Source organism: Mauremys reevesii, linkage group 6 (genome assembly GCF_016161935.1).
Source record: "Mauremys reevesii isolate NIE-2019 linkage group 6, ASM1616193v1, whole genome shotgun sequence".
NCBI lineage: Eukaryota > Metazoa > Chordata > Testudines > Geoemydidae > Mauremys > Mauremys reevesii.
Genome location: NC_052628.1, coordinates 87,396,667 through 87,421,803, shown reverse-complemented (window position 1 = coordinate 87,421,803; position 25,137 = coordinate 87,396,667). Strand labels below are relative to the sequence as shown.

Genomic DNA, 25,137 nt, shown 5'->3' with positions numbered 1-25,137 from the left:
TTGGACAGTGTGCTATACTGTCATTGTTCTCAGTTTATTTTTTCAGTTTCAGTTTTAGCATTAAAGAGCATATCATATAATATATTAGGTTATGTGCCAAGTCATTTTCTCTTCATCCTTAGTTATGGTTATGAGAGAGCATTTTTGTATAAATGGGAAAACAATTTCTTCGCTGGTCTTCTCTGTGAGCACATGCACACTGGTACATGTGATTGATCCCGGAGCAGAATGTTTGATGGAGCTCCTTCTTAAAATATTGGCATAATATTTGAGTCTAGTTCGTACAGTCCTAGACTTTGTTTTTACCTTTATTTCCTGTCATGTATTTTATAATAAATTGTCACTTCAGGAAATGCTAGGAGAATAGACGCATTTGCTGAAAACTGAAGTTTTTCTAATTAAAATTGTATTCTAAGCTTTCTCTTACAGAAGAAATTTAACTGTTTTAGATTGTTTAGATTATGCTAAAACACAACTGTTTTAGATTATGTTTAGATTATGCTAAAACACAACTGAACAGGAATTCTTTTCTGAATTGGCCAGTGTGTGACCTGGTTGATATTCCTTCTTACACATCATCAGTTCAACCTCTGACCTGTCACTGAGGGGATAATAGGGTTGCACAGGTGTAACAGAGGGACTAATTTGGCCTGCAGAAGCTCTGAGTTTGTAGGGCTGACAATTAAGAAGCCTGATATTCTTGTAAAATGAACATATTTGTTTTGGAATTCATTGAGAGGCAATAATGATGGAACATTACAAAGCCTTTTTGTTTTTCCCACACAGGCACTTTTCAGAGTAGAACTGCATTGTAAATTGTAGAGGAACTCACTTTTTGCTAAACTTTCTGAGAAATTATGCAGTCCTAATTCAGTACTATAATTCAAGGCTCCTGTGCTTCAAAAAGTTGACATTACCAGTGAAAAGCATCCCAGTTTTTTTTTTAATCTATATATTTATGTAGGAAATTGTAACAAGTTTACGAATTATTGCCATGTAAATATGGGAGATACCAGATCTTGTGTAGCTCTTTCAGTTTTCCTGGCTTTTTAAAGCCAGCAAATAAACTTCGAGTTTTTGTTTTTTTCTTTTTAGACAAATGCTCTAAACATAATGAAAAGATGGCCTGCCTTACAATGACAGAGATGGAAGGAACAGCAACTTCTACTGTCCACCAAAATGGTGACATCCTTGGGAATGCAAATGCTCCCAAGCAGACAGAGCCAGTGTTTCAGGTTTACCTTTATCATTCCCCGGAGAAGACCGAAGGAGATTATCTTCAGTTTCCAGCTGGTGAATATATTGCAGAAGAGATTTGTGCTACTGCTTGTAAAGCTTGCGGTAAGAATATATATGATGGTTTTCCTAGTGACAGCATGATCTTGTTTCAGCTTCATGCAACATTAGTTTAATATAGTGCACACGGTTCCTGACTAAAATGTATTATGCTATAACTCGTGCATGTATAGAACAATGTTTTTGTTTGTTTGTTTCTGACCCTTCTCTGCTATGTGAAGTCATTATTTACTGATTAATAGTAATTACGTCCACATTAGCCATTCAAAACTTTAACTATTAAGGAAGGATTTATCAACAGAGCTGTTTATACCAGCCCTGCAAAGCACCCCGATGATTTTTGTCATATTCACCAATATGGAGGTGATGTGTGAGGGGGCTCAGGGCTGTGGCAGAGGGTTGGGGTGCAGCGGTGTGAGGGTTCTGGCTGGGGGTGCGGGCTCTGGGGTGGGTCTGGGGCAGAGGGTTGGGTGCAGGGGTGTGGGCGGGGGCTCCAGGACTACGGTGGAGAGAAAGGACTTCCCCCAGCTCTCTCTCCCTGCAGCAGCAGCAGCTGTAGGGCTTGGGCTGGGGCTGCAGGATAGGCGCCCCTTCCCCTACCCCAGCAGGTCTTGGCTTGGGCTGGGTTCGTGCCATGGGAGGGGCATCCTGGACTGCAGCAGAGTCAGCGCCAGCAGAGGTGCACCCCGGCTGGGGCAGATTGGGGCCCGGGGGAGGGGTGCCCCTCCCCCGGCAGGTCTCCAACCGCGGTGGGTTCACTGAGCACTTGTGCGGTGCTAAATAGGCTGCTGCGTGGCCGCACGGCTTACAGGGAATTTAGCTGTATTTCTAGCCTATCTGGAGGACAATAATTCTCTCTTGCAGTAATGTTAACATTTTGAAATTTGTTTTTGTTCCACATGGAAATGAAAACAAAACCTTTCAGATGTTTTTATGAAATGAAATTTGTGTCAGAATGGTGGTTTTTAGATTGACAGCTTTTCAATTTGTCTCTCACTGTATCACTGCTGCAAAAAAAAGCAAACATCATTCTGGGATGTATTAGCCGGAGTGTTGTAAGCAAGAAATGAGAAGTAATTCTTCCACTCTACTCCGCGCTGATTAGGTTTCAACTGGAATATTGTGTCCAGTTCGGGGTGCCACATTTCAGGAAAGAGGTGGACAAATTGGAGAAAGTCCAGAGAAGAGCAACAACGATGAAAGGTCTGGAAAACATAATCTATGAGGGAAGATTGAAAAAACTGGGGTTATTTAGTCTGGAAAAGAGAAGACTGAGAGGGGTTATGATAACAGTTTTCAAGTACATAAAAGGTTGTTACAAGGAGAAGGGAAAAAATTTGTTGTTCTTAACCTCTGAGGATAGGACAAGAAGCAATGGGCTTAAATTGCAGCAAGGGAGGTTTAGGTTGGACATTAGGAAAAACTTCCTAACTGTCAGAGTGGTTAAGCACTGGAATAAATTGCCTAGGGAAGTTGGGGAATCTCCATCTTTGGAGATTTTTAAGAGCAGGTTAGACAAACACGTGTCAGGGATGGTCTAGATAATACTTAGTCCTGCCATGAGTGCAGGGGACCGGACTAGATGACCTCAAGAGGTCCCTTCTAGTCCTATGATTCAATGATTTTCTCTTATGTCAGAAGTTACCAGCGAATGTGGGATCTCAAAATCTTTCTTGACAATAATGTCATCCAAACTAATATGTCTCTCTGAAAGTTTTCAGCTCTGACAAAATACGCATATTTCTATGAAATTGTCAAAAAGTTCTGACCAGCTGTAGTTAGAAATAGCTGTTATAATGACCTATGGTCTTTATCCTGAGCTTGCTAACACTTATATGTATGATAACTTTGCAAATGTGAATAGTTCCATTAAGTACAGTGGGACTGTTTATGTATGTGAATTTACTTGCATGCATATATGTTTACAGGACCATGGCCGTAATGGGTAAATATGGCAAGCAGTAAATAAAAAATAGCTCACTTTGGGCCATAGAGAAATAAACCCTTTTTAATGGGAAGAGAATCATCAGCCAGGACCGTGGGTTGTTATGAAACCTTTTGAGAGAGAGTAGATATTACATATTTACACACAAGAAAGGGATTATTAGAATATTAAGGTTGGAAGAGACCTCAGGAGGTCATCTAGTCCAATCCCCTGCTCAAAGCAGGACCAACAACAAATAAGTCATCCCAGCCAAGGCTTTGTCAAGCTGGGCCTTAAAAAATCTCTAAGGATGGAGATTCCACCACTTCCCTAGGTAACCCATTTCAGTGCTTCACCACCCTCCTAGTGAAATAGTGTTTCCTAATATCCAATCTAGACCTTCCCCACTGCAATTTGAGACCATTGCTCCTTGTTCTGTCATCTGCTACCACTGAGAACAGCCGAGCTCCATCCTCTTTGGAATCCCCCTTCAGGTAGCTGAAAACAGCTATCAAATCCCCTCCCCTTCTCTTCTGCAGACTAAATAACCCCAGTTCCCTCAGCTGCTCCTCGTAAGTCATGTGCCCCAGCTCCCTAATCATTTTTGTTGCCCTCCGCTGGACTCCCTCCAATTTGTCCACATCCATTCTGTAGTGGGGGGACCAAAACTGGATGCAGTACTCCAGAGGTTACCTCACCAGTGCTGAATAGAGCGGAATAATCACTTCCCTCAATCTGCTGGCAATGCTCCTACTAATACAGCCCAATATGCTGTGGGCCTTCTTGGCAACAAGGGCACACTGCTGACTCATATCCAGCTTCTCATCCACTGTAACCCCTAGGTCCTTTTCTGCAGAACTGCTGCTTAGCCAGTCGGTCCCCAGCCTGTAGTGGTGCATGGGATTCTTCCTTCCTAAGTGCAGGACTCTACACTTGTTCTTGTTGAACCTCATCAGATTTCTTTTGGCCCAATCCTCCATTTTGTCTAGGTCACTCTGGACCCTATCCCTACCCTCCAGCGTATCTACCTCTCCCCCCAGCCTAGTGTCATTTGCAAACTTGCTGAGGGTGCAATTAATCCCATCATCCAGATCATTGATAAAGATATTGAACAAAACCGACCCCTGGGGCCCTCCGCTTGATACCAGCTGTCAACTAGACATTGAGCCGTTGATCTCTACCTCTTGAGCCCGAATCTAGCCAGCTTTCTATCCACCTTATAGTCCATTCATCCAGTCCATACTTTTTTAACTTGCTGACAAGAATACTATGGGAGACCGTATCAAAAGCTTTGCTAAAGTCAAGCTCTATCACATCTACCGCTTTCCCCATATCCACATAGCCAGTTATCTCATCATAGAAAGCAATCTGGTTGGTCAGGTGCACTGACCAAGACTGGCAGTAGCCAAGACTGAGGTGAGGTGGGGATAGTGGGTCGGGGATTCCCCAGGGAGGGGAGACCCAGATTGGTGGGGTACTGCTAGGGGGCAGCACCCCAGTTAAAGGGGCACCAGGGTCCAGGAAGGGACATGGGGGCCAAAGGACAGGTGGATCACTGGCCTGCAGAGGGCGCTCCAGAGCTGGAACGAGCTAATTCCCGGAAGTCACCAGCAGGAGGTGCCGCAGGGATGAGTCTGCACCTCTACATGAACTAAACAGAAATTAAACAGCAAAAAATGTTGCTCTCATAAGGTCTAATTTAAATCCAAAAAAGAAATGATAATTAGATAATGGAATGGTGTCTTTAATTCAGATCTATTATAACTAGGTTTTATTAGGGGTTGTGGAACAAGAGGTTGATTTCACATGCTGTACTTTAGGTCCTACAATCCTTGGACACTGCATTGTGAGTTAACAATCATCATTCAGTGTCATCTCCTTGGGTTTAAACATATTTTCTTATATCCTTACCCCAATTTTTACTGACTTTCATTTATAGTAGACTATAAAAATGCCATCTTTCCCCAAAGCTATATGTATTACCTGAGGAAACTAGGTTACATGAACTTAATATTTAAGGGAGTTTTGAGTAGTTTGGACAAAAGATATTTAGGTTATTCCTAACTTTTGGTGCTAAGTCTAGGGATGGAAATCACCTTCAGTACAGAGACTTTTAAAATGGGTAAGGCTTTGTATTAAGTTGTTGTAGCTTAGTTGGTATCCCTGTAAATGTGAGGAAATTAGAGTTCATTCCACTAGATCTAAGGCAGCTTTCATAGCATGCTTATGCAATGCGTTTCTCACAGAAATGTGTAATTGATAGTTTTCTGTGAATTAGTGGACAGAAGGTGGTTGGGGCTTGGTCCCTTTGGTAACATTGTTGTGAATGTTTGGATCCACAAGGGGGCACTCGGTCTGGGGTGCTGCTTTGCTAGGTAACTTGTGTTGAGCGCGTATACTTTGCAAGAGTGTGACTCTACAAAGGCAGTACTCTCAAATAACATTTACAGTGGTGAACTCCTTTCTCTTCTAGACATTTGCCATGAATCTGTGTCAGGTTTTTTCATTGCTGTTCCAATAGTGAATGGATATATCTGTGTAATGAAAAGTTTAGGCTTTGTATCTTTGTACCTATGAAGTGACCTGTCAGGAACACAAACTGAAAGTATAGTACATGGAGTAAAAAAGTACATATTTTTTTTAATTGTTCCTTCAAGCTGTTCAGTCTGTTGTAGGGTGTAATAAACCTCCACTGTTGCCAGCTCTAATTTCATTTAAGGAATGTAGGGCAATTTGTTGATCTAAAAAATATTTGTTGGAATATTAAACCCAAATTATGAGATTTCCATTCAAAGGCCAAAGGGGAATTTTTCTGATTAATATCATTAATTGTCTAAGTATAAATGTTTTCCAATAGTAACTTGCATTTCATGATGTTCAGTTTTCAAGTAAGCAATGTAGTTTTATATTCCTACATTAATGTTGCTTAATGTTGGATTGCCCTGTGCTAGTTGCCCTGTAATAGTTTATGAATACTGTATGCTAACCTGGTTATTGGAATGTTTACTAGCTGAATCTGTTGGTTTGGCAAAATAGGGAGCTGTCAAGAAAAACAAGCAGAGGGAAAACAATGGCTCAAACTAAAGCGTGATCCACACAACCAATTTATGTTGGTATAACCATACCGCTTTGGGTGTGGAAATCCACACCCGAGCAACATAGTTCTATCGACCTAACCCCTGGAGTAGACAGCACTATGTTGACGGGAGAAACTCTCGCTTTTTGGGGAGGTGGAGTACCTACAAAAATGGGAGAAGCTCTCCCATTGGCATGGGTAGCGTCTTCACTAAGTGCTACAGTGGCGCAGCTGCAGTGCTGTCAGTGTAGCCCAGCGCTCGGCCATCTTTAGGGGAGCACTAAGGGTTGTTAAGAGACGACACCCAAACTATTAGTTTTGAAGATTGTGCTTCCTAGCTCCAGCCATCTTACAAAGTTTGTTTTGGCAAGAAGGGCCAAAGCCTGGAAACCCAGAAGAACAAAAGGATTGTAGGAGTTTGAAAAGGATCACTCTCTCAAGAGATTGGGGAGTTCTTTGGTGGAAAACCAGTCTAAGACACAGGCACCTGCTGGGGTGTCTGGAGAAATTTAGGCTTGCTTGGATTACCGTCAGGTGATTGTAAGCCTTTAGGTAAAATGGCCAAGTGTGTAGAATAGTTTGTTGGGTTTTTAAAAAATAATAATCCTTTTCTGCTTTGTTTTTACTGCAAAATAAAGAAGACATTTGTTTTAAGAAGGCTTTGTTGTCACTGTGACCACTGGGGACAGACTCCTGAAGGCAAGGACCGCGGCATGTGTCTGAACTCAGACCTGCTGGATAGGACTGGTTGATACCCTGGGTAGGATAGCCTAGGGGCCAGTCAAAGAGTGGGGAGACTTATTCCACTGCAGCCGTGAAGGCACAGTGCCTTACAGCTGAGGGGGTGCTCTCAGAGAGAGAGAGGTATAGTTAGCCCTGTAACCAAGACACCAAAATACACTGGTGGAGAAGTAAAATTGGCTGAAGTATAATGCACCCAGTAATTATTTAAAAAAAAAATTATCTGTGGTTTGTGTAACTCTAAGACCTATTTTGGTAGCAATTCCAGCTACATGAAAATAAAGATGAATACTTAATATTTGTGCCAAGTGGTTTTGCGATCAATAGGCAAAGAGATAATCTTGTCTTGGGCTATTTACACTGCTCAAACAATTGAAAGCTTTTCCAGTCTGCACTGACTTGGCTTTAAGTCTGTTGTACATGACATGCGTTTGCCATATAAATATTGGTCTGAAGCTGAATGCCAGTACAGCGACAAAAAACAAATTCAGCATATTTAAAACAGAAACTTAGTATCTTGTATGGTGCCAAGTATCAGAGGGGTAGCTGTGTTAATCTGGATCTGTAAAAGCAGCAAAGAGTCCTGTGGCACGTCTGTTAGTCTATAAGGTGCCACAGGACACTTTGTCGATTTTTAGTATCTTGTAGTTATGTTTCTGGTAAGGTATAGCAAATATAACCCTTTTCCAATGTGGTTCGAAGAGTTTCCCATATAAATATCTCAACACCAATTTGGAAATACAACTTTCTACCCTGAATGAAAAATAATAATTACAGTACTTTCAGTATTAGCAGTAGAAAAAAATTATTGAGGATTTATATGCATTTTTAGTAATTTGTTGCTGTCACACATCAAGGGGGGAAAAAGTCACTGCTATACCTGAAAAAATATTTCTAGACTTTTTAGTGGAGGTCTATTCCAGATTCTGCAGTTTTATGATGTCATTTTACAGGAAGCATGGAAGCGTAATTTCCTGTTGGTATTTTAAATTGGTTAATCTGAAAGAGGGATGATCTAATGTGCTCCTCTTGAACTAACCAAGGAGCTGTTTAAACTTGCATATAAAGAACATTAGACCAACAGTGTGATCTATTTTCAGGTGTGTGTGTGTGTGGTTTTTGTGTAGATATATAGATATATATTGAAATAAACTTGAGATTTTTCTGATTTTTATATATATATATATATATATATATATATATATATATATATATATATATATATAAAATCATAATCAGAAAATAAATGGATAATTATGCCAGGGACCAGTTATATTGTACCGGTATATAAACTGTGATTGAACAGATGATTAAGATAAAAGTAGAAGGCTAAATCTTAGATCCCAATTTGCCTTGGAAAAGAAGGAATATACTATAAGTAGAACTAGTTGACAGTGGAAAAAGGTGGAAAATGTGGAAGAATGCTAGTTGTACATTGGGTAGGACTTCTTAATTCTATATCTAATATATCTAGATTTTTTTGTTCGTTTTATGCCAAACCCATAACCTTAGCATCTGAGAGCTTTTTTCCCCTGGTTCACCAAAATTCAGTTCTTTCTCAAATGAAATAAATTTTCTAAGCTGTTTAGTTTCTGGTGGGCATTTGTCTCTTTTATAAAACAATTACCCAGCTAAGCACAGTTAACACAGTTAACACAATTGGTGTTCATTGTTTAAAAAGAGCTCCAGGACTGGACTAGCATAGATGTTGCAAGGCAGGACTGAGGTGCAGAGCTGTGTGTGAATGTTTGTTTTACAAATTGCTTTCCTGTGCCAGTGCTATATCAAGTCCTAAGTTTACTCTCCCCAAATTGTAAATATAAAACAAAACAAACACCCCCAAAAAAACAAAGAGTGACAGAGGTCTGGTTATAAAAATTGGCAGTTGGGAATAAAGAGAGCATGAATTGAATTGTGGTGTTGGTATGCAAATTGGATACAAATGATCAGAAAAATCTCAAGGTTATTTCAATTTAAAATGTGTTTGTTTCTATAAGTGAAAGGTGATTATTCTTAATCTACAGTAACCCTGGATTTTACTAATGCATTCATTGCTGATGATTTGTAATAACTAATGTTTTCTTTGTTTTACAAGTTCTGATTCAGATAATGCAGTGCATTTCCCTATAAATGGACTTAACATTTTTCATCATCAGACAGATTTTTAGAAATGGTTCTCTTGAGTGTATTTCTAGAATTACAGACTGCCTCTGTTGGACAATTCATGCATCAGGTTAATTTTAAGGATCTAGAATTTTTCTTTTAGGTGTTTTTAGTCTGACCTTTCACCCACTGGATGGAATACTGCCCATCTCACTTTCCTGAATAAATCCTCTTTCACCTCAAGTGTGTGTTTGTTTAAAGACTAATATGTTGATTCTTCCTTTGGTTGAATTATAGGACTAATAAACAAATACAAAATATTGCCTAGAAGAATATAACCCGGGGTCAGCAACCTTTCAGAAGTGGTGTGCCGAGTCTTCATTTATTCACTGTAATTTAAGGTTTTGTGTGCCAGTAATACATTTTAATGTTTTTAGAAGGTTTCTTTCTGTAAGTCTATAATATAACTAAACTATTGCTGTATGTAAGGTAAATAAGGTTTTTAAAATGTTTAAGAAGCTTCATTTAAAATTAAATTAAAATGCAGAGCCCCCCTGGACCGGTGGCCAGGACCCAGGCAGTGTGAGTGCCACTGAAAATCAGCTGGCACGCATGCCACAGGTTGCCTACCCCTGATATAACCTATGTAAATAGTCTTTACCATGTAGATAACTGAAAGTGAAGAGGTTTTTGCATTGTACTAATCAAATGAGTATTTGTCAGTCATATTTCAATAATATGTTAATACTTTTTTTAAAAAAGGTAAAACAGATAACTAACTGCTTACATTTTTACCTCCAAGGGATTTGTTTTATTCCATGTTCTCTCAGAACCTGGTAAGAAATTAACAATAAATGGTACGGAACTAGTAGCTCTGAAGGGCCTGCCTGTGGAAACTGCAAAATACATTAATGTGCTTAGAAATCTTAACTACAGCTGCAAAAAGGTTAAGTAGCTGCCAGGCAAAGTCTCTTGTATTTTTCCTGCTATAAATTTACTCTCTATTTTGCTCTCAGTGCTTTTTATAGAACAAATTTGGCATCACTTGCATATGTGATTTTTGATAGACATCTGTGTGCATTCTTTTAGCTGGCCAGAGCTTTCTTCTGAATAGTCCTTCCCTTGAGTCAGGACTTCAGGATTTAACTGTCATAACTGGAAATGGAGATTGAACACTCATAAAAAAACTTTTCCAATGGACCCCAGTTACTTGTTGCCACAGTTGCTAATTGTCCCTGCTATTTTGAGCAAGGAGACACACTGAATTTGTTGGCTGTGGTATTTTTTGACCTCATCTTGAAAGGCTCCTGGGTGGAATTTGAATTTTCCGCATCCGACTTGCAAATGAGCTGGAAGTTCCATTTTAAAGAATTTTCCTTTGGGAAGAATGGCTATTCTAATTTTACCTGGACAAGCAACAAGATGACAGAGAGTTGTTAAGTTGTAAGGCCTGTGGCATAACTATATTGCAGACCTTGCCAGCATTGTCTAAGAAAGGGAGGATTTTCATGGGCTCATCTACATATTGTATAGTGTATTAATTTTTCAGATTAAAAAATAGCTGCAGCTCCTCTATTATTATCCTTTCTTACCATGATTCAATGAAGAGTTCCATATTCTAGCTGAAGAAGTATGATCTAATCAGTTCAGACAATAGTAAGTAGCCTGAATTCACATTACTATAGATGCGAACCAGGAAAGTTGGGAGGGTGTGTTTCTTATCATACAACTCAGGAATGGTATTGGTACTATCTGCCAGTCAGCGTCTTTGGGGTGAGAGCTTTTCCTGATCCCTACTGCATTTGAGATAAACAGGGCATGGATTAGTCTACAGTCAGTTGAATATTACCTTGACAGTTCTGTACCTCTAACAAGTAGGGCACACCATGACTAAATGTTCAGGGGAAGCTAACAAAAAACCCCAAAAACATTTCACTGGCCAGAAAAAGGAACACTGGACACATTGCAAGAATCTAGTTAGCCTTAGAGGTAAATGAATGTAAAGGCTGGAAGATGAGAGTGAAAGAGGGTTTATTCAGGAAAGGGATCAGGGCAGTATTCCATCTAGTGGGTGAAAGGTCTGCCATGATTAAGATAATTTACCTGACAGTTTGCTGTGATAATGGATTAATGTTCATGCAGAGCTTTTAAAATATAAAATGCTATTCTTGTTGTTGAGTTAACCACAACCAGCTAACACATTTTTTAAATGTGACTCTTTGTCTACGCTACATGCTCAATGCTGTTTAACATGTTAATTACAACATGAGTTAACACATTTTCTAACGCACTTCATTTATGCATTGTAGACACAGCATTCTGCACCAAAAAAATTAAAAATCTGTGCAAAAAAATTTCTGTGCACAATATTCTGAAATTCTGCAAATTTTATTTGTCAAAATAACACTACATAATCATGCTAGTTTCAATTATTTTGGTAATTTATTTAAAAATACCTGTCAGCAAGTATGTCTGTAACAATACACACCCTCCCTCCCTCCCTCCCCTGGGAGTAGAGAGTTAAAGAAATGCCTATGACAACCCAGTTCCAGTTTCTCTGCCCCCTTTCTTCCCCAGAGCTCAGTCAAGGGACCAGACACCCACAACTCCCCGCTGAGCCCACCTGCAGGGCCCCCCCAGCCAATATACCTGAACCCCTCATCCCCCAGAGCCCAACTGTGGGGGCCCCCTAGCCAAGATACCTGCACGCCATCCCCCCTTCCCCAGAGCCCAGGGATCCAGAGGGAGAAAGAGCCTGATGCTCGGACCCAGACTTACACAGAGTTTCCTGCATTCCCTCAGGGCACTCTGGGAACTGCATCTGCCAGGAACTGTCTAGCTCCCTCTTTCTCCCCAGCAATGTCTTCTCTGTGCAAGCTGGGCTCTGCCAAGTCAAGTGGCAGCTAGCAGCACTGCAGCCCATTTCTGTGAGGGAAAGGAAATTCTGCACGCACACCGTTAATTTCTGCAAAAATCTGCATTGGGCAGAGTTTCCCCCAGGATTAAATACAGAGGCGTGTGTCTTGTAAAATGTATAAAGTACTTTGAAGTAAAAGGTATCATATAAGTATACATTTTGTATATCAGTTCTTTCTTTTTATATCAGACCTTTCCCTGATCTGTAGAATGGCTGCAGCCCGCATTTCATATATTGGCAAGAGACTGAATTTGATTAGATAGGATAGATTAATGTGGAACTCTGTAAAATGTTGTAACAGTTTGATTTATTTCTCAAATTCATAATTGGTCAAATATGCTTATTGAACCATGAAGCTTCCACTCAGTTCTTTACGTTTCATTCTGTGACATAATGCATTTATTACTAAATAGTGCTGGGTTATTCTTTGGGGCTTTTTAGTTTAGTTTTGGTTTTTCTTTGGTGACATTACACAATGTTTGCCATCTCTGTATTTTCCTGTATGTCCATAACTTTCATTTCTTGAAAATCATCTGTAAGGGCTGGCAGCTCTTGCAGATTTTGCTGGCTGCAATCCAAGCAAGTGTTAGATGATTTTTCCCATTGGATTCCTCTTGTGAGCTAGACAGCTTTACTGTACACTTTTTGTTGTAAGCCTTGTACCTGTGTGTAGGGACAGATGCTGTTCTGCAACAGCTTCAAATCAATGAGGACTCAAGAGCAAATCACATTTGCTCAGCAAGTTATTGCTATCACATATAAAGAGTTGATTAACCACATCAGAAATGTAAATGAATCTTTGTTGTTTTTGTAGCACCATATACTTTAGATGTGCCCTGAAGAGTTGAATCTAACCAGACATTTGTACAGAGGAGGGAGAGACGCCACATGCAATTTCCTCCCCACACCTTAATTTCCCCTTTTGTGCACAAATCTTTGCTTAGTTTCCTTTTAACTCTTGTGTGTTGTGCTTGATAGCCCCTAACTAAAGTTTCTTTTGTTTTTTAACCTGTGCCTAACTTATTTGCTTATTTTTCTCTCTCCTATTCTGTTTGTATAAGCTTTACCTACTACTCCGGTTACCTTTCCTCCTCTTTATTTGAACCATCCCGTTTCCTTTATCATTATGACTCATGCCTATGATATTTTAGCTTTCATCCCAGCCCCTTTTCCCTTGACCTCCAGATAGGTATCTGACACCAAGCTGCAATGGCCACCCTCCATGCCACCCCCATTGTTAGGTAGCAGCTCCATATTGGGAGCAAAGTTAACAAAGCACTTTTAGAAGAATCTGTTTCCTGTTTGTCAGGCCTAGTCATAAATCATGGTAATTGCAGCTCCTCAGTCTGAGAACCAGCTCATAGCTTTCCCAGGCATAAATTAAACATCAACAGGATGTGAACAGGAAATTGTCTCCTGTTCAGCAAATGAAGGTCCTTTTCCAGCTATTTCATTTAGAAAAATCAAGATTTTTTCCAGTCTGAGCATAAGTGGCTGAGACTCTTGTTGTTTGTAAAAAGCAACAAAGAATCCTGTGGCACCTTATAGACTAACAGACATATTGGAGAATAAGCTTTCGTGGGTGAATACCCACTTCATCAGATGCGTCTGACGAAGTGGGTATTCACCCACGAAAGCTTATGCTCCAATATGTCTGTTAGTCTATAAGGTACCCCAGGACTCTTAGTCTGGATCTGTAAAAAGCAACAAACACGGCTACTCCTCTGATACTTGCTGTTTGTGTTATTTAATTTTAATTTTAAAATAATAATCTTAATGATGAACATTTTGGGAAAGGGATGTCTTTGTTAAAGATTCAGTACCTCTGTCCATTCCACTCAGCTGTGAGAGCTTACAGTGATCAGGTTCTGAGATATCCAGGAAGTCCTCCAGTAAAGTCAGGGAAGGCCAGAGTTGATATTGCTGATATTGCTAAAGTTTAAAAAACAAATAAAAAACAAAACAAATAACAAAAGCAGAAAATGTTTTTAAAAACCTTTCAGGTCTTTTATACATCATAAAGAAGCAAAAAAAAAAAAAAAAAAAAAAAGCACAAGATCAACTAGGGGGAAAAAAACACTTGGCAGGTCACATCCAAAGGTCGCCATGGAAAGATGAGTACACCTTTGTTCCAGGAGGGTAGATTTTCAGAGGCGTAATTTTGTGCGTGTGTGTATTGGGAGTAGGGTGCATGTGAAACTGTGGCTTTGAAAATCTGGCCCTAGGTTTGCACTTAACTGCCCCCCTTCCCCCCCCCCCCCCCCCCGTCTTTATGGTCATGGTCTTCCTTTCATAAACCTTGATCTAACATTTAATCTCTTTTGCCACTTTTGGAAGACAGGATAATGGGCTAGATGGACCATTGGTCTGACTCAGTATGGATGTTCTTATGTTATGTTCTTATGCCAAAGGTAATCAGAAGGCCCAATTTCTGGTGTCAGCCACGTTTGTTAGAGATTCTCAGTATGCAGGAAACTGAGCATGGTTGCTCACAAGAGCATTCAGTTCTCAAGTCTCCCAGCTTCACATAAGAGCCGACTTACCGAGTTGCTGAGGGGTGCTTGACCCATACTCTGCCCCAGACTCCACCCCTTCCTCCAAACCGCCACCCCGCCCCGCCTCTCCCCACCCAATCCAACCAGCCCTTACCGCTAAGCAGACACCCGAAGATGAGGCTGCCCGGGGTGCACAGGCTGTGGAACATGCCCATGGGGAAGACGGGGACCTGCCGGGGCTTGAGCTCCGCCCGCCCCTCCCAACCCCAGCTTGGTGTCCAGCTGCATCCCTCTCCTGCCGGCGCCACACACTGCTGCCCTGGTCTTTGGCCCCAGCTCTAGCTCTGCCCCCACGAGGTACACTCCAGGCGCAGGGCTGGAGATGGGGGCAGCAGCATGCAGCGCTGGCAGGAGAGGGATGCAAGTGGACTGAGCAGACAGACACAAAGCCAGGGTCGGGAGCCCCAGCCTGCGGATTCGGAGGGCTCCGGTCCCAAATTGGGTGGGCCTGGTTGGATCCTAAGTGGGTGGGCTGTGGCCCATGAGTAGCTATGCCTCCCCACCCCCCCACCTCTTTCCACCCCACCCCCCCTGCCTCCTCTTCTCCCCCACCAGTGCTGCAGAACAGCTTATCTCTGGTGGGTGGGGAGGCGCTGATCAGCGGGGCTGCCGGCGGATGGGGAGGCGCTAAGAGGAGGGAGAAGCGCTGACCCACGGGGCTCAGCACCCACTGTTTTTTTTTCCCATTGTGCTGCAGCCTTGGAGCACCCACGGAGTCAGCACCTATGCAGCTTCATCCTTGAATTCCGTAGTCAATAGATTCCTGAGAAACTTTTTAACATTATTAGGCACAGCTGTATAGCTAGACCTTTATAATTCTGTAAGGAGATCAATTTAGGTGTTCAATAATTTTATCGACATACAACAGTATTGTAATCTCTTGTGAGATGTCTCTTTGAGCTGGTAGAAGATATTCTGTGAAAACTTTCTTCAATGGAAAATCGGGTTTCAACTAAACTGAAATTTTCACATCAAGTGTCTGCTTTCCATTGTTTCATTGGAAAACCAAAACCCCCAAAATGAAAACTTTAATCTATAAACCATTTTCCAGCTAGCTCCAGTTAGTATTGTAATTTACCACTAAAATAAATGATGTGTTTAGATATACAGGGTTCCTTCAAACTCCTTCAAAGTTAATTTCAGTAAAATATGGATTGTTGTTGTTCAGTTTCATTGATTGTGTGAATTATTTCAACAAATAAAAACATGTTTTTATATTTATTAGAAAATGTTTGTAGGTGTTCAGACATGGAAGTGCAATCTTAAACAAAAGAGAAAAAAAATCACTGAATATCATTGCATTTGTTTTTTACTCAGTTGTCTGAGATGATTACTGAATGCCCTGCTCCTCCTGATATTTACTGTTGTCACTTAGGCAAGGTGGGAATCATGTACAAAGGGCTTTGAGTTCCATTTTTTATGTCTAGACTGTGTACAATTGTCATTGACTCTGATGTCAGTGACTCAATTCCAGTACACCTCATGGGTGTTTTACTTTTATACTTGGCACTGCACATCTTGGCTTCCACTCTGTTTACTTTGACAGAACCTAGTGAAACATCTTGGACCAGGTCCACTGGCATGTTGCAACAGCTTTCCACCACACTAAGTTAATAATCTAGCCCTAAATTCGTCCAGTCTGTCCCAGGGAGTATCCTCCTGGTATAAAAGTGATCCTCCAGTGGGGTGGAGACAACTTAAAGGTTCTTACAACACTCACCATCCTTGCTTCCAATGAAACAGAAGTTGCTGGAGGAAAGGGGATGTGGACAGGACACACACAGTGCAGGCCATACTTACAGGTTGGAGGACACTCTCCTGGGAAACAGCGACTCTGAAAAAGATTTGAGATTTGTGGTGGATAATCAGCAGAACATGAGCTCCCAGTGTGACACTGTGGCCAAAAGAGCTAATGAGATCCTGGGATGCAGACATGACTAGTACCTGCTGATAGTGGCGGGGGGGGGGGCACAATTTAAAGGTTCGCCTCCACCCCAACAGCTTGAGTCATGCCTACCCCTCCCTAGCATACTCCTCCCCTTACCCTCAGTGGCCTCTCCCTAAAGTTCCCAGTTGTTTGCAGCTGCCTCTCCCTGCTGCCAGCTCCCCAGGAGCTGCTGCACAGGGAGGGAGCCAATCCAGAAAATCCTGGCAGAAATCTGGGGGGGGGGGCATGACACCTCTGCTGGGATGCATAAACAAGGGACTCCCAAGTAGGAGTAGAGGTTATTTTACCTCTGCATTTGGCACTGATGTAACTGCAGCTGTGTCCAGTTCTGGTGCCCACAATTCAAGAAGGCTGTTGATAAATTAGAGAGGGCTCAGAGAAAAGCCACAAGTATGATTAAAGCAGTGGTTCTCCAACTTCTGTATTGGTGTCCCCATTCACACAGCAAACCTATAAGTGTGACACCCCCCCTCCCATAAATTAAAAACACATTTTTTATATTTAACACTATTAGGGAGGCAAAGCAGGTTTTGTGGGTGGTGGCTGACAGCTCATGACCCCCTATATAATAACCGTGCAACCCCATGAGGGGTCATGACCCCCAGTTTGAGAACCCCTGGATTAAAGGATTAGGAAAAATGCCTTATAGTGACAGACTAAAGGAGCTCAATCTATTTAGTTTAACAAAGAGAAGGTTAAGGAGTGACTGATGATTGTCCGTATCTGCAAGGGGAATAGATACTTAATAATGGATTCTTTAGTCTAGCAAAGAAAGGTATAACATGATCCAATGGCTGGAAATTGAAGCTAGACAAATTCAGACTAGAAATAAGGTGTAAATTTTTAACAGTGAGAGTAATTAACCATTGGAACAATTTGTCAAGGTTTGTATTGGATTCTCCATCACTGGCAATTTTAAAATCAAGATTGGACGTTTTTCTAAACTATATCCTCTAGGAATTATTTTGGGGAAGTTCTGTGGTCTATGTTATACAGGAGGTCAGACTAGATGATCACCGTAGTCCCTTCTTGCCTTGGAATCTATGAATCTTTGTGGTATGCCAAGCCTATAACTACAGTCATCCTTAAGTTCAAGAGAGTTCTTCCTATGAAATAACACGATGTGGTCTATCATGTTGATCTTCATCTTCAAACTCATATTTTGAATTGCATGCATGTTCATCTAAACCATTTTTTCATAAAACTCCATACTGATAAATCTTCTGTTTTTTTTCTCTTTCAAACAAAAGCAAAATATAAATTTAAACTCTCACTGTTAACAAATCAAGGTGAAGTAATTAATTAACTAACTAATTTTAGGATTGGGGACTTCCTTATTTAGTTTCTCTCCACATGCAGAACACTGAGGAATACAACATTGTGCGATATGATTGATATAGAATGTCCTCAAGATAACATTCGAAGGACAGAGACAAAGAACATTTTAAACAGTTGCTTGTGTCTTTCTTCATCCTAACAAGCTATTCTAGATTTAACATGTTTTGTTTTACCTTGGCAGAACACTCCCATGAGATCACATTTATTGACCTGTTAGAATTTTAGATGACTGTGGTGGAGGACAACTCCACCAGAGAGGTCCTTTGGGGCCATCTGCCTGTAGTCCAGGAGGGGAGGAAGGAGGAGGGTGGGGGGGGGGGGCAAAACTCCCTGTAAAAATCAAAGCTTGAAAAAAGAAAAAATAGAGAGTTAAGAGAGACTTTTAGCCTGGAAAAAGAGTCTTCTTCAACTCGAAGATGCATGGGTGGGGTGGGTGAAGCGAGCCACTAAGCAAGCACCGCACCCTCTTACAGCAGGCAGGGAACATACGGCCATGGAACGGAGGACCACATGGTATGAAAGAGGAAAAAGACGGCGCAGGTGCAGCAGAGATGAGAGGCAAACAACCTGACCTACTAGGCATTAGCGAGACAAGATGCTGATTGGTTGGGGGAGCACATGGTCCCAGGATCATCACAGCATCCTTCAGAACTAAAGAAGAGGATTAAGATGAATGTTGTGTCAGTGCTACCCCCCCACATGACAGTGAAGAGAGGGGGAAAGAGACTTTTTTACAGACTCCAGAAAAATATTAGAGACTCTCCCAGACAAAGACATTACCATGGACCATAAGAAGAAGGAAGATTTTGAATAGAAGAAAGAGAAAGCAGTACTACAGGAGGAGAGGAGAGGAAGAGGAAAGAGTCACAACAGTGCAGAAGCAGTGAGGAGAAGAGACAGCAGGTCAGCATGCCAGAAAAGTGAAGGAATTAAAGACCAGCAGAGAGAAGAGGATCACAGCAGAGACTTGACAAAGACAGAAGAAAGAAAGAAGAAGAAGGCAGCAGTCAACAACAGCAGGACTAGAGCAGCCAAAAAAAAAAAAAAGAGTATATGCTGAAAGCACAGAGCAGTGAAGAGAAGAGGAAGGGAAAGAAAAGAGATTATTATGGATGGGATCTGGCAGCAGAAGCAGAGCAGGCAGCATACAGCGGTAAATGAAAACAGTATGATATACTACCTGCGACTCTCTGAAAAGTTCAGCAAGCCAGAAACGTCCCGTTAAAGACAAGCAGGAAAGTCTATAACAGGAATAGAACTACAGATGAACAGATGGGATCACCATGATGAACATCCCAGCAAAGGTGGTCAACCCTGATCAAGAATTCATACGCGGCATACACTGTAGAGTGATCCATGGAGGGCTCACACAGGTACAATCCACAGACCAAAAGGACAGAACAAGATTCCTTAGATCAATCCAAGCAACTCCCAGTCACAGGAAGGAATGGAAGCCCCTGAAAGAGTGCAGTCCCACCTACACCTATAGCATCATCGCGACAGCAGGGGTGGCACACAGACCAGAACATCAAAGTAGGAATAAAAAAAGCAGCAGCTCTTACACACAGCTCAAGAACATCTGCCAGAGAGAGCTGTCTTTGGCAATAATAAAGATTCTGTTCAACAAAACGTGAAATCAGTCTTACTGTATGGAGCTGAAACCTGGAGGACAACCAAAAAACCACCAACCAGATCCAAGACTTCATTCAGCTGCCTCTGCCTCAGAATTCTCCAGAGATCTGGCCAGACCAGACACCATCAGTAACATCCTTGGAGAGACCCCATCAACTCCCAGCAGTGGAAGAAGAGAAAGGAGAGAAGGGGGGGGGATAGGGACATACATACGCAAGCAGCCAACCAACATCACCAGACAGGCACTGCAGTGGCCAGGATAGAAGACTATGGAGATCTATGATGAATGAATGTGGTGGAGGACGGCTAATTGGTACTCCTGGATTGCTTCCAGAGAGAGAGGTTTTCTCTTCTTCAGGACATACTGATTTCTTAGCACTTCCACCTCCTACATACTTTGGATCTAAACATAAGACCTGCAGTTGCCTCTACACCACTGGGATGGCCCATGTATATTAGCCACTTATGTATTTACTTACGTTCTCCATTTATTCAGTTTCACTGCTCTTGTAGCAAATATGTTTTAAAGTATAGTAAGCACAAATCTCTATAAACCCTGCTTCTCCATTAATCAAATCTTCAGTTCTTGTGACTTCCAAGCTTTTTCATCATCTATGTACTGTAGTTCACTCTTAATTATTTTCCCTTAAATGGGATACATTCAACTTTATTACATATGATATATTAGTGTAAACCTTTTTCCTGCCCATGTAAGACTAGCAGTTTCAAATAGGCTCTTTCCTACTGTTCTACACATCCTTTTTTGTTGTTGTCCTGTAACATGACATTCTTGCAGTAATAACTATAAGTACTTGTATTTGTCATAGATTCGTACATCATCTCTATGTAATGCAGTTGATTTTATGTTGCTATGTACTTGAACCACTTATGTCATATCAAATGATCTGTGAACCTTATACTTTGTTAAACATAAAACGTAACAAATGATACAAGTGATCATCCTTATTCTCTCAGCTCTTTCTTTGTTTCTGCAAGCTCTGCTTTTATGTTTTATCTTATTTCTCCTAGTAGAATAATTGCACCTTCCTTATTAGTTGGTGGTTGTCTCTATTTTAGCCTGTTCATCAAAGGATACTTTTGAGGAACATTTAAAAAAAAAAAAAGGCTTTTCTAGCCATTGTTAATAAGAATTTTCAAGCAGCAGCTAAAAAAAATTTTTTTTAATGTATCTTTTTTGCAAGCCATTTGACCTATTGCATGTTGCAAGGCTACTAATAAACCTCAGGTATCAGAATATAGTAACTCCTTGCTTAACGTTATAGTTATGTTCTGGAAAAAGGCGACTTTAAGTGAAACAATGTTAAGCGAATCCAATTTCCCCATAAGAATTAATGTAAATGGGGGGGTTAGGTTCCAGGGAAATTGTTTTCACCAGACAAAAAACTATATTTTATCTCTCTCTCTCTCTCACACTCTCACACACACACACACACACACTCTCACACACTAACTATAAGTTTTAAACAAACAATTTAATACTGTACACAGCAATGATGATTGTGAAGCTTGGTGGAGGTGGTGAAGTTAGAGGGTGGAAGAGGGTGGGATATTTTCCAGGGAATGCATTACTGCTAAATGATGAACTAGGACTTGGCTGAGCCCTCAAGGGTTAACACATTGTTAATGTAGCCTCACACACTGCAAGGCAGCACGAATGGAGGGAGGGAAGACAGCATGGCAGACAAAGAAAGAGACACACCCTGTGTGTGGGAGAGAGAGAGATGCACATTGTACTTTTAAGTATGCTGACACCACATTCTAAGTACATTGCCTTTAAAAAGATCAGGAAGTTGAGACAGCAGCTGCGGCCAGCTCTCTCTGTCCTGAACCCTATTGTGTCTTCCCCCTGCTCTATATGGAGAAGGGGGGGAGCAGGGGACAGGAGTCGGGGGGGAGGGGGACAACCCTGATATTAATCCCCTTCTTCCCCCCTCCCCTGCACAGCAAGCAGGAGGCTCTGGGGAGCAGCTCCAAGGCGCAGGGCAGGAGCAGCACTTGGCAGTGGGGGGAGGGACAGCTGGACTGCCTGCAATTGGTAGCTTGCTGGGCAGCTGCTGCACAGGGAACATATCAGAGCGGGGAGCTGATAGTAGGGCTGCCAGTCCACCCTGGTTCCAAGCCCCCACTAGCTAGCTGCAACAGGCTGCTTTTCCTGCAAGTAGTGGACAAAGCAGGCGGCTGCCAAACAGCTTTATAAGAGAGCATTGCGCATTTTAAACGAGCGTGTTCCCTAATTGATCAGCAACATAACAGTGAAACAATGTTAACCGGGATGACTTTAAGTGAGGAGTTACTGTACTTGTTTAAGTGTTTTTCCTGAGTCAAGCTGACCCAGTTAGCCTCCTGCTCAGTAAATATATCCACCTGTGGCTAAGGGAATGGACTCAAGGCCAGTGCTGGTGACATTTCCTTGGAAACCAGATGGGGCTCTGTAAAAAGATGAACCCCTTACCTCTCTCCCAGCACTCTCACGGTCCATGTCAAAATAACTTGTTTGTATTTTCCTTGTATTATGCAGCCTAAGATACACAGGTTTTGGAATATGCCAGCTTTGCATAATAATACAGAATTGAATGTGATATACTTTAAATACATGCATTCTAATCTTTGTTGTGGCATACCATCAGAGCCTAATAGTAAAAGCCGGAGAACATTATCAAATTACTGTTTTAATTGCATGGCTGCAGGACAGAGTGATTTGACAATCTACATTTATTCCTTTGGCTAGTTTATTGATAGTTTCTAGTGTTTCTTTGCAGTCTCCCCTGCTCAGTTATAAGCCCTTATTGTGTTTCTTCCAGTCTGTTAATTTCTGTGTTCCCACTAAATGGCTCTGACAAATCCTGGCCTTTTTATATGTGATTAGTTATTTGAATGAGAGGGCTCCAAAACAGGAAGCAGGGAAAGGAAAATGAGAGGTAGATCCTGATCCGCTGTATTTACCCCTTTTTATCTGGAAGTGTTTTAAGTAGAGCAGGGCAGAGAGGGGCAATTTTGTTTCATGGAGGATTTTGATATTTTACAAATTGGTTTTGTTACCATTAGGAATGCAAGCCAAAACTTGAAAATTCTCCACAAGAGGGAATGGAGCCCTAGGTCTGGGATGGTCCTCCTGGCGTGCTGCTTCAGGGCCGCAGAACCTGGAAGCCAAGACTAGCCAGCAACCCGCCAGAAAGGCGAGCTTTGCCAACGGAGCTTCACCAAAATTGAACCTTCTTCAAAGCATTGTGATTGCACTACTTTGGCAAATTCCAACAAAAGAATGTTTCGAGCAGTTCTGGTTTTAAATTGGGACTTTTGAGGATTTAAGAGCTAATGGCAGTAACTGGTTTGTTTTATTTTATTTTTTTTAAAAAGTAAAATAAAAATACTAAACAAACCTAAGGTTTTGCTGGTGTGGATGCAGTTACAGACTTGGGGACTGTGGCCCAAAATAAATGGGGCTCTGCACAGGGATAGAGATTCTCGAGGAAGAGCAACTTGCAGGATTGGGGCCTTAGACATAGTAACTTCAAGTATTGGAGTAGTCCCCTGAAAATTACATAGTGGGACTAGTCATATGCAAATTTAGACATGCTCAAGAATCTGGCTGAATCATTGTCTTGGTGAGTTGTCCCTGTTTTATGGGAAAGAGGATAGGGGAGTTTATTTTTAAGCATTTTTTTTCAATTTTTACCAATTTAAATTTTCACAGTTGTGGGAAATGATGGGAGGATCAAATAATTTTTAATGAAAGACATTGAGATTCAAAAATTTAAAGCTCTATAAACCATTAAAAATAAAAATTTTCACATCACATGTTAAAATATACAAAGTAAATATCCTTAAATCAAGAAATCCTACCTGTTTTTACTATTCATTCACTAGTTCATTTGTAACAAGCCTAATTCAAAAGTTTAAATGGCTGGATTTTGACTGTAGTTCTCAAACAGTCTCTTTCTAACATTGCCTAGCTGTAAATTTTAGGGTGACAAGACATCCCGATAGTAGGGGCATTGTCTTATATATGCCCCTGAAAAAAAGTGTCCCTATATTTCACACTTGCTATCTGATCACCCTAGTAAATTTTGATTATCATCAACAGAAATATTTTTTCATTGGTTTGTGTGTGTATGGTGAAATCAACATTTACCAACACTTACCGAAAAAAATCTCATATCAAGCATGTTTTTATGTTTGTTAGAAAATATTTTTAGATATTCAAACAAGGTAATAATTGGAGATATACCAATCTCCTAGAACTGGAAGGGACCTTGAAAGGTCAATGAGTCCAGCCCCCTGCCTTCACTAGTAGGACCAATTTTTGCCCCAGATCCTTAAGTGGCCCCCTCAAGGATTGAACTCACAACCCTCGGTTTAGCAGGCCAATGCTCAAACCACTGAGCTATCCCTCCCCCCAAGAAATCAGTCTTCTGGCTTCACTGGTGACTCGTGGTGCCTGTCTCTCTCACAATCAGGTCAGCTTCCTTTTGAACGTGACTAGTCCTAAAATGAGAGACCGTCCCTACGTCACAGAAGCATTTCCTTTTCATTCGCTCTCTTGCCCTAAGCTTCCTTCCTCTGTGTCTTCCTGAGTTTATAAGTCTTAGTACAATAGTATTAATACCTGGAATCCTGGAATATGTAGGACTGTGGACTTAATATTTATGGTGATTCTCTTCATGTTGTTCTGCTTTTAATTCTTCTTTAATGCTAATGGTGTAAAACTAGTGCATTAGTCTGTTCAATTTTTGAAAAAAAAAAACAAAAGAAAAAATGTAAAACAAAGTACTATTATTTATTATTCTGGTAGCACATAGAGGCCACTCTAAGTACTGTACAGCCATAATTAAAATTACTTACTTTGCGTCTTTGCAGTGCTGGATCGATGGCCGCGGCTTCCCCGTCAACTTTGCTTCCGCCTCTCTCACTGCTGGAGTTCAGCAGTCGACGGGAGAGCGATCAGGGATCGATTTATTGCATCTACACCACACGCGATAAATCGATCCCCGACAGATCAATCGCTACCCGCTGATCCGGCGGGTAGTGTAGACATGCCCTTACTCCAATTAGGGTTAGTCTCCACTAGAAGCACTGTATTGGCGCAGTGCACTAGTGCAGCTGTGCTGCTGTAGCACCTTTGGTGAAGACGCTCTGTGCGACAGAAGAGAGCTCTCCTGTCGGCATAATAAATCCACCTCCACGAGAGGCTGTAGCTATGTTGGCAGGAGAAGCTCTGCCACCGACATAGCCCTGTTCACACCGGCACTTAGTTCAGTGTAATATATGTCACTTAGGTGGCTGACTTACTCACACCCCTGAGCAACGTAAAGTTATATCAAAGTAAGTGGTAGGGTAGACCTGGCCGAACGCACACATGAAGTTAATCAGGAATAGTTAACTTGCTTTAAATTCACACCTCACCTTATTCCAGATTAATTTTCATGTGTAGACAAGCCCTAGATATAAGGTGAGAGACAACAGCAGGTGGGTACAACGGACAGACCGGAAGCATAAAGAAACAATGACATGATACTGAGGCAGAAAACAAACTGCAGTATGCAGGAACTTGCAATGCAACTGTGACCTACCAGTGCTATGGATAAT

The 25,137-nt window shown here is 41.4% G+C and overlaps 1 protein-coding gene across 6 annotated transcripts in view; it reads left to right on the top strand.

The window, feature by feature from the left end:
- The window catches only part of JAK2 (Janus kinase 2), a 135,943-nt gene that overhangs the window by 56,075 nt on the left and 54,731 nt on the right, over positions 1-25,137 (top strand). For all 6 annotated transcript variants that reach the window (XM_039544437.1, XM_039544439.1, XM_039544438.1 and 3 more), the window contains one exon: positions 1,096-1,341. In XM_039544437.1, the coding sequence (XP_039400371.1) occupies positions 1,122-1,341 (220 nt within the window). In that variant the 5' untranslated portion in view covers positions 1,096-1,121. The remainder of the gene's footprint in view (positions 1-1,095; positions 1,342-25,137) is intronic.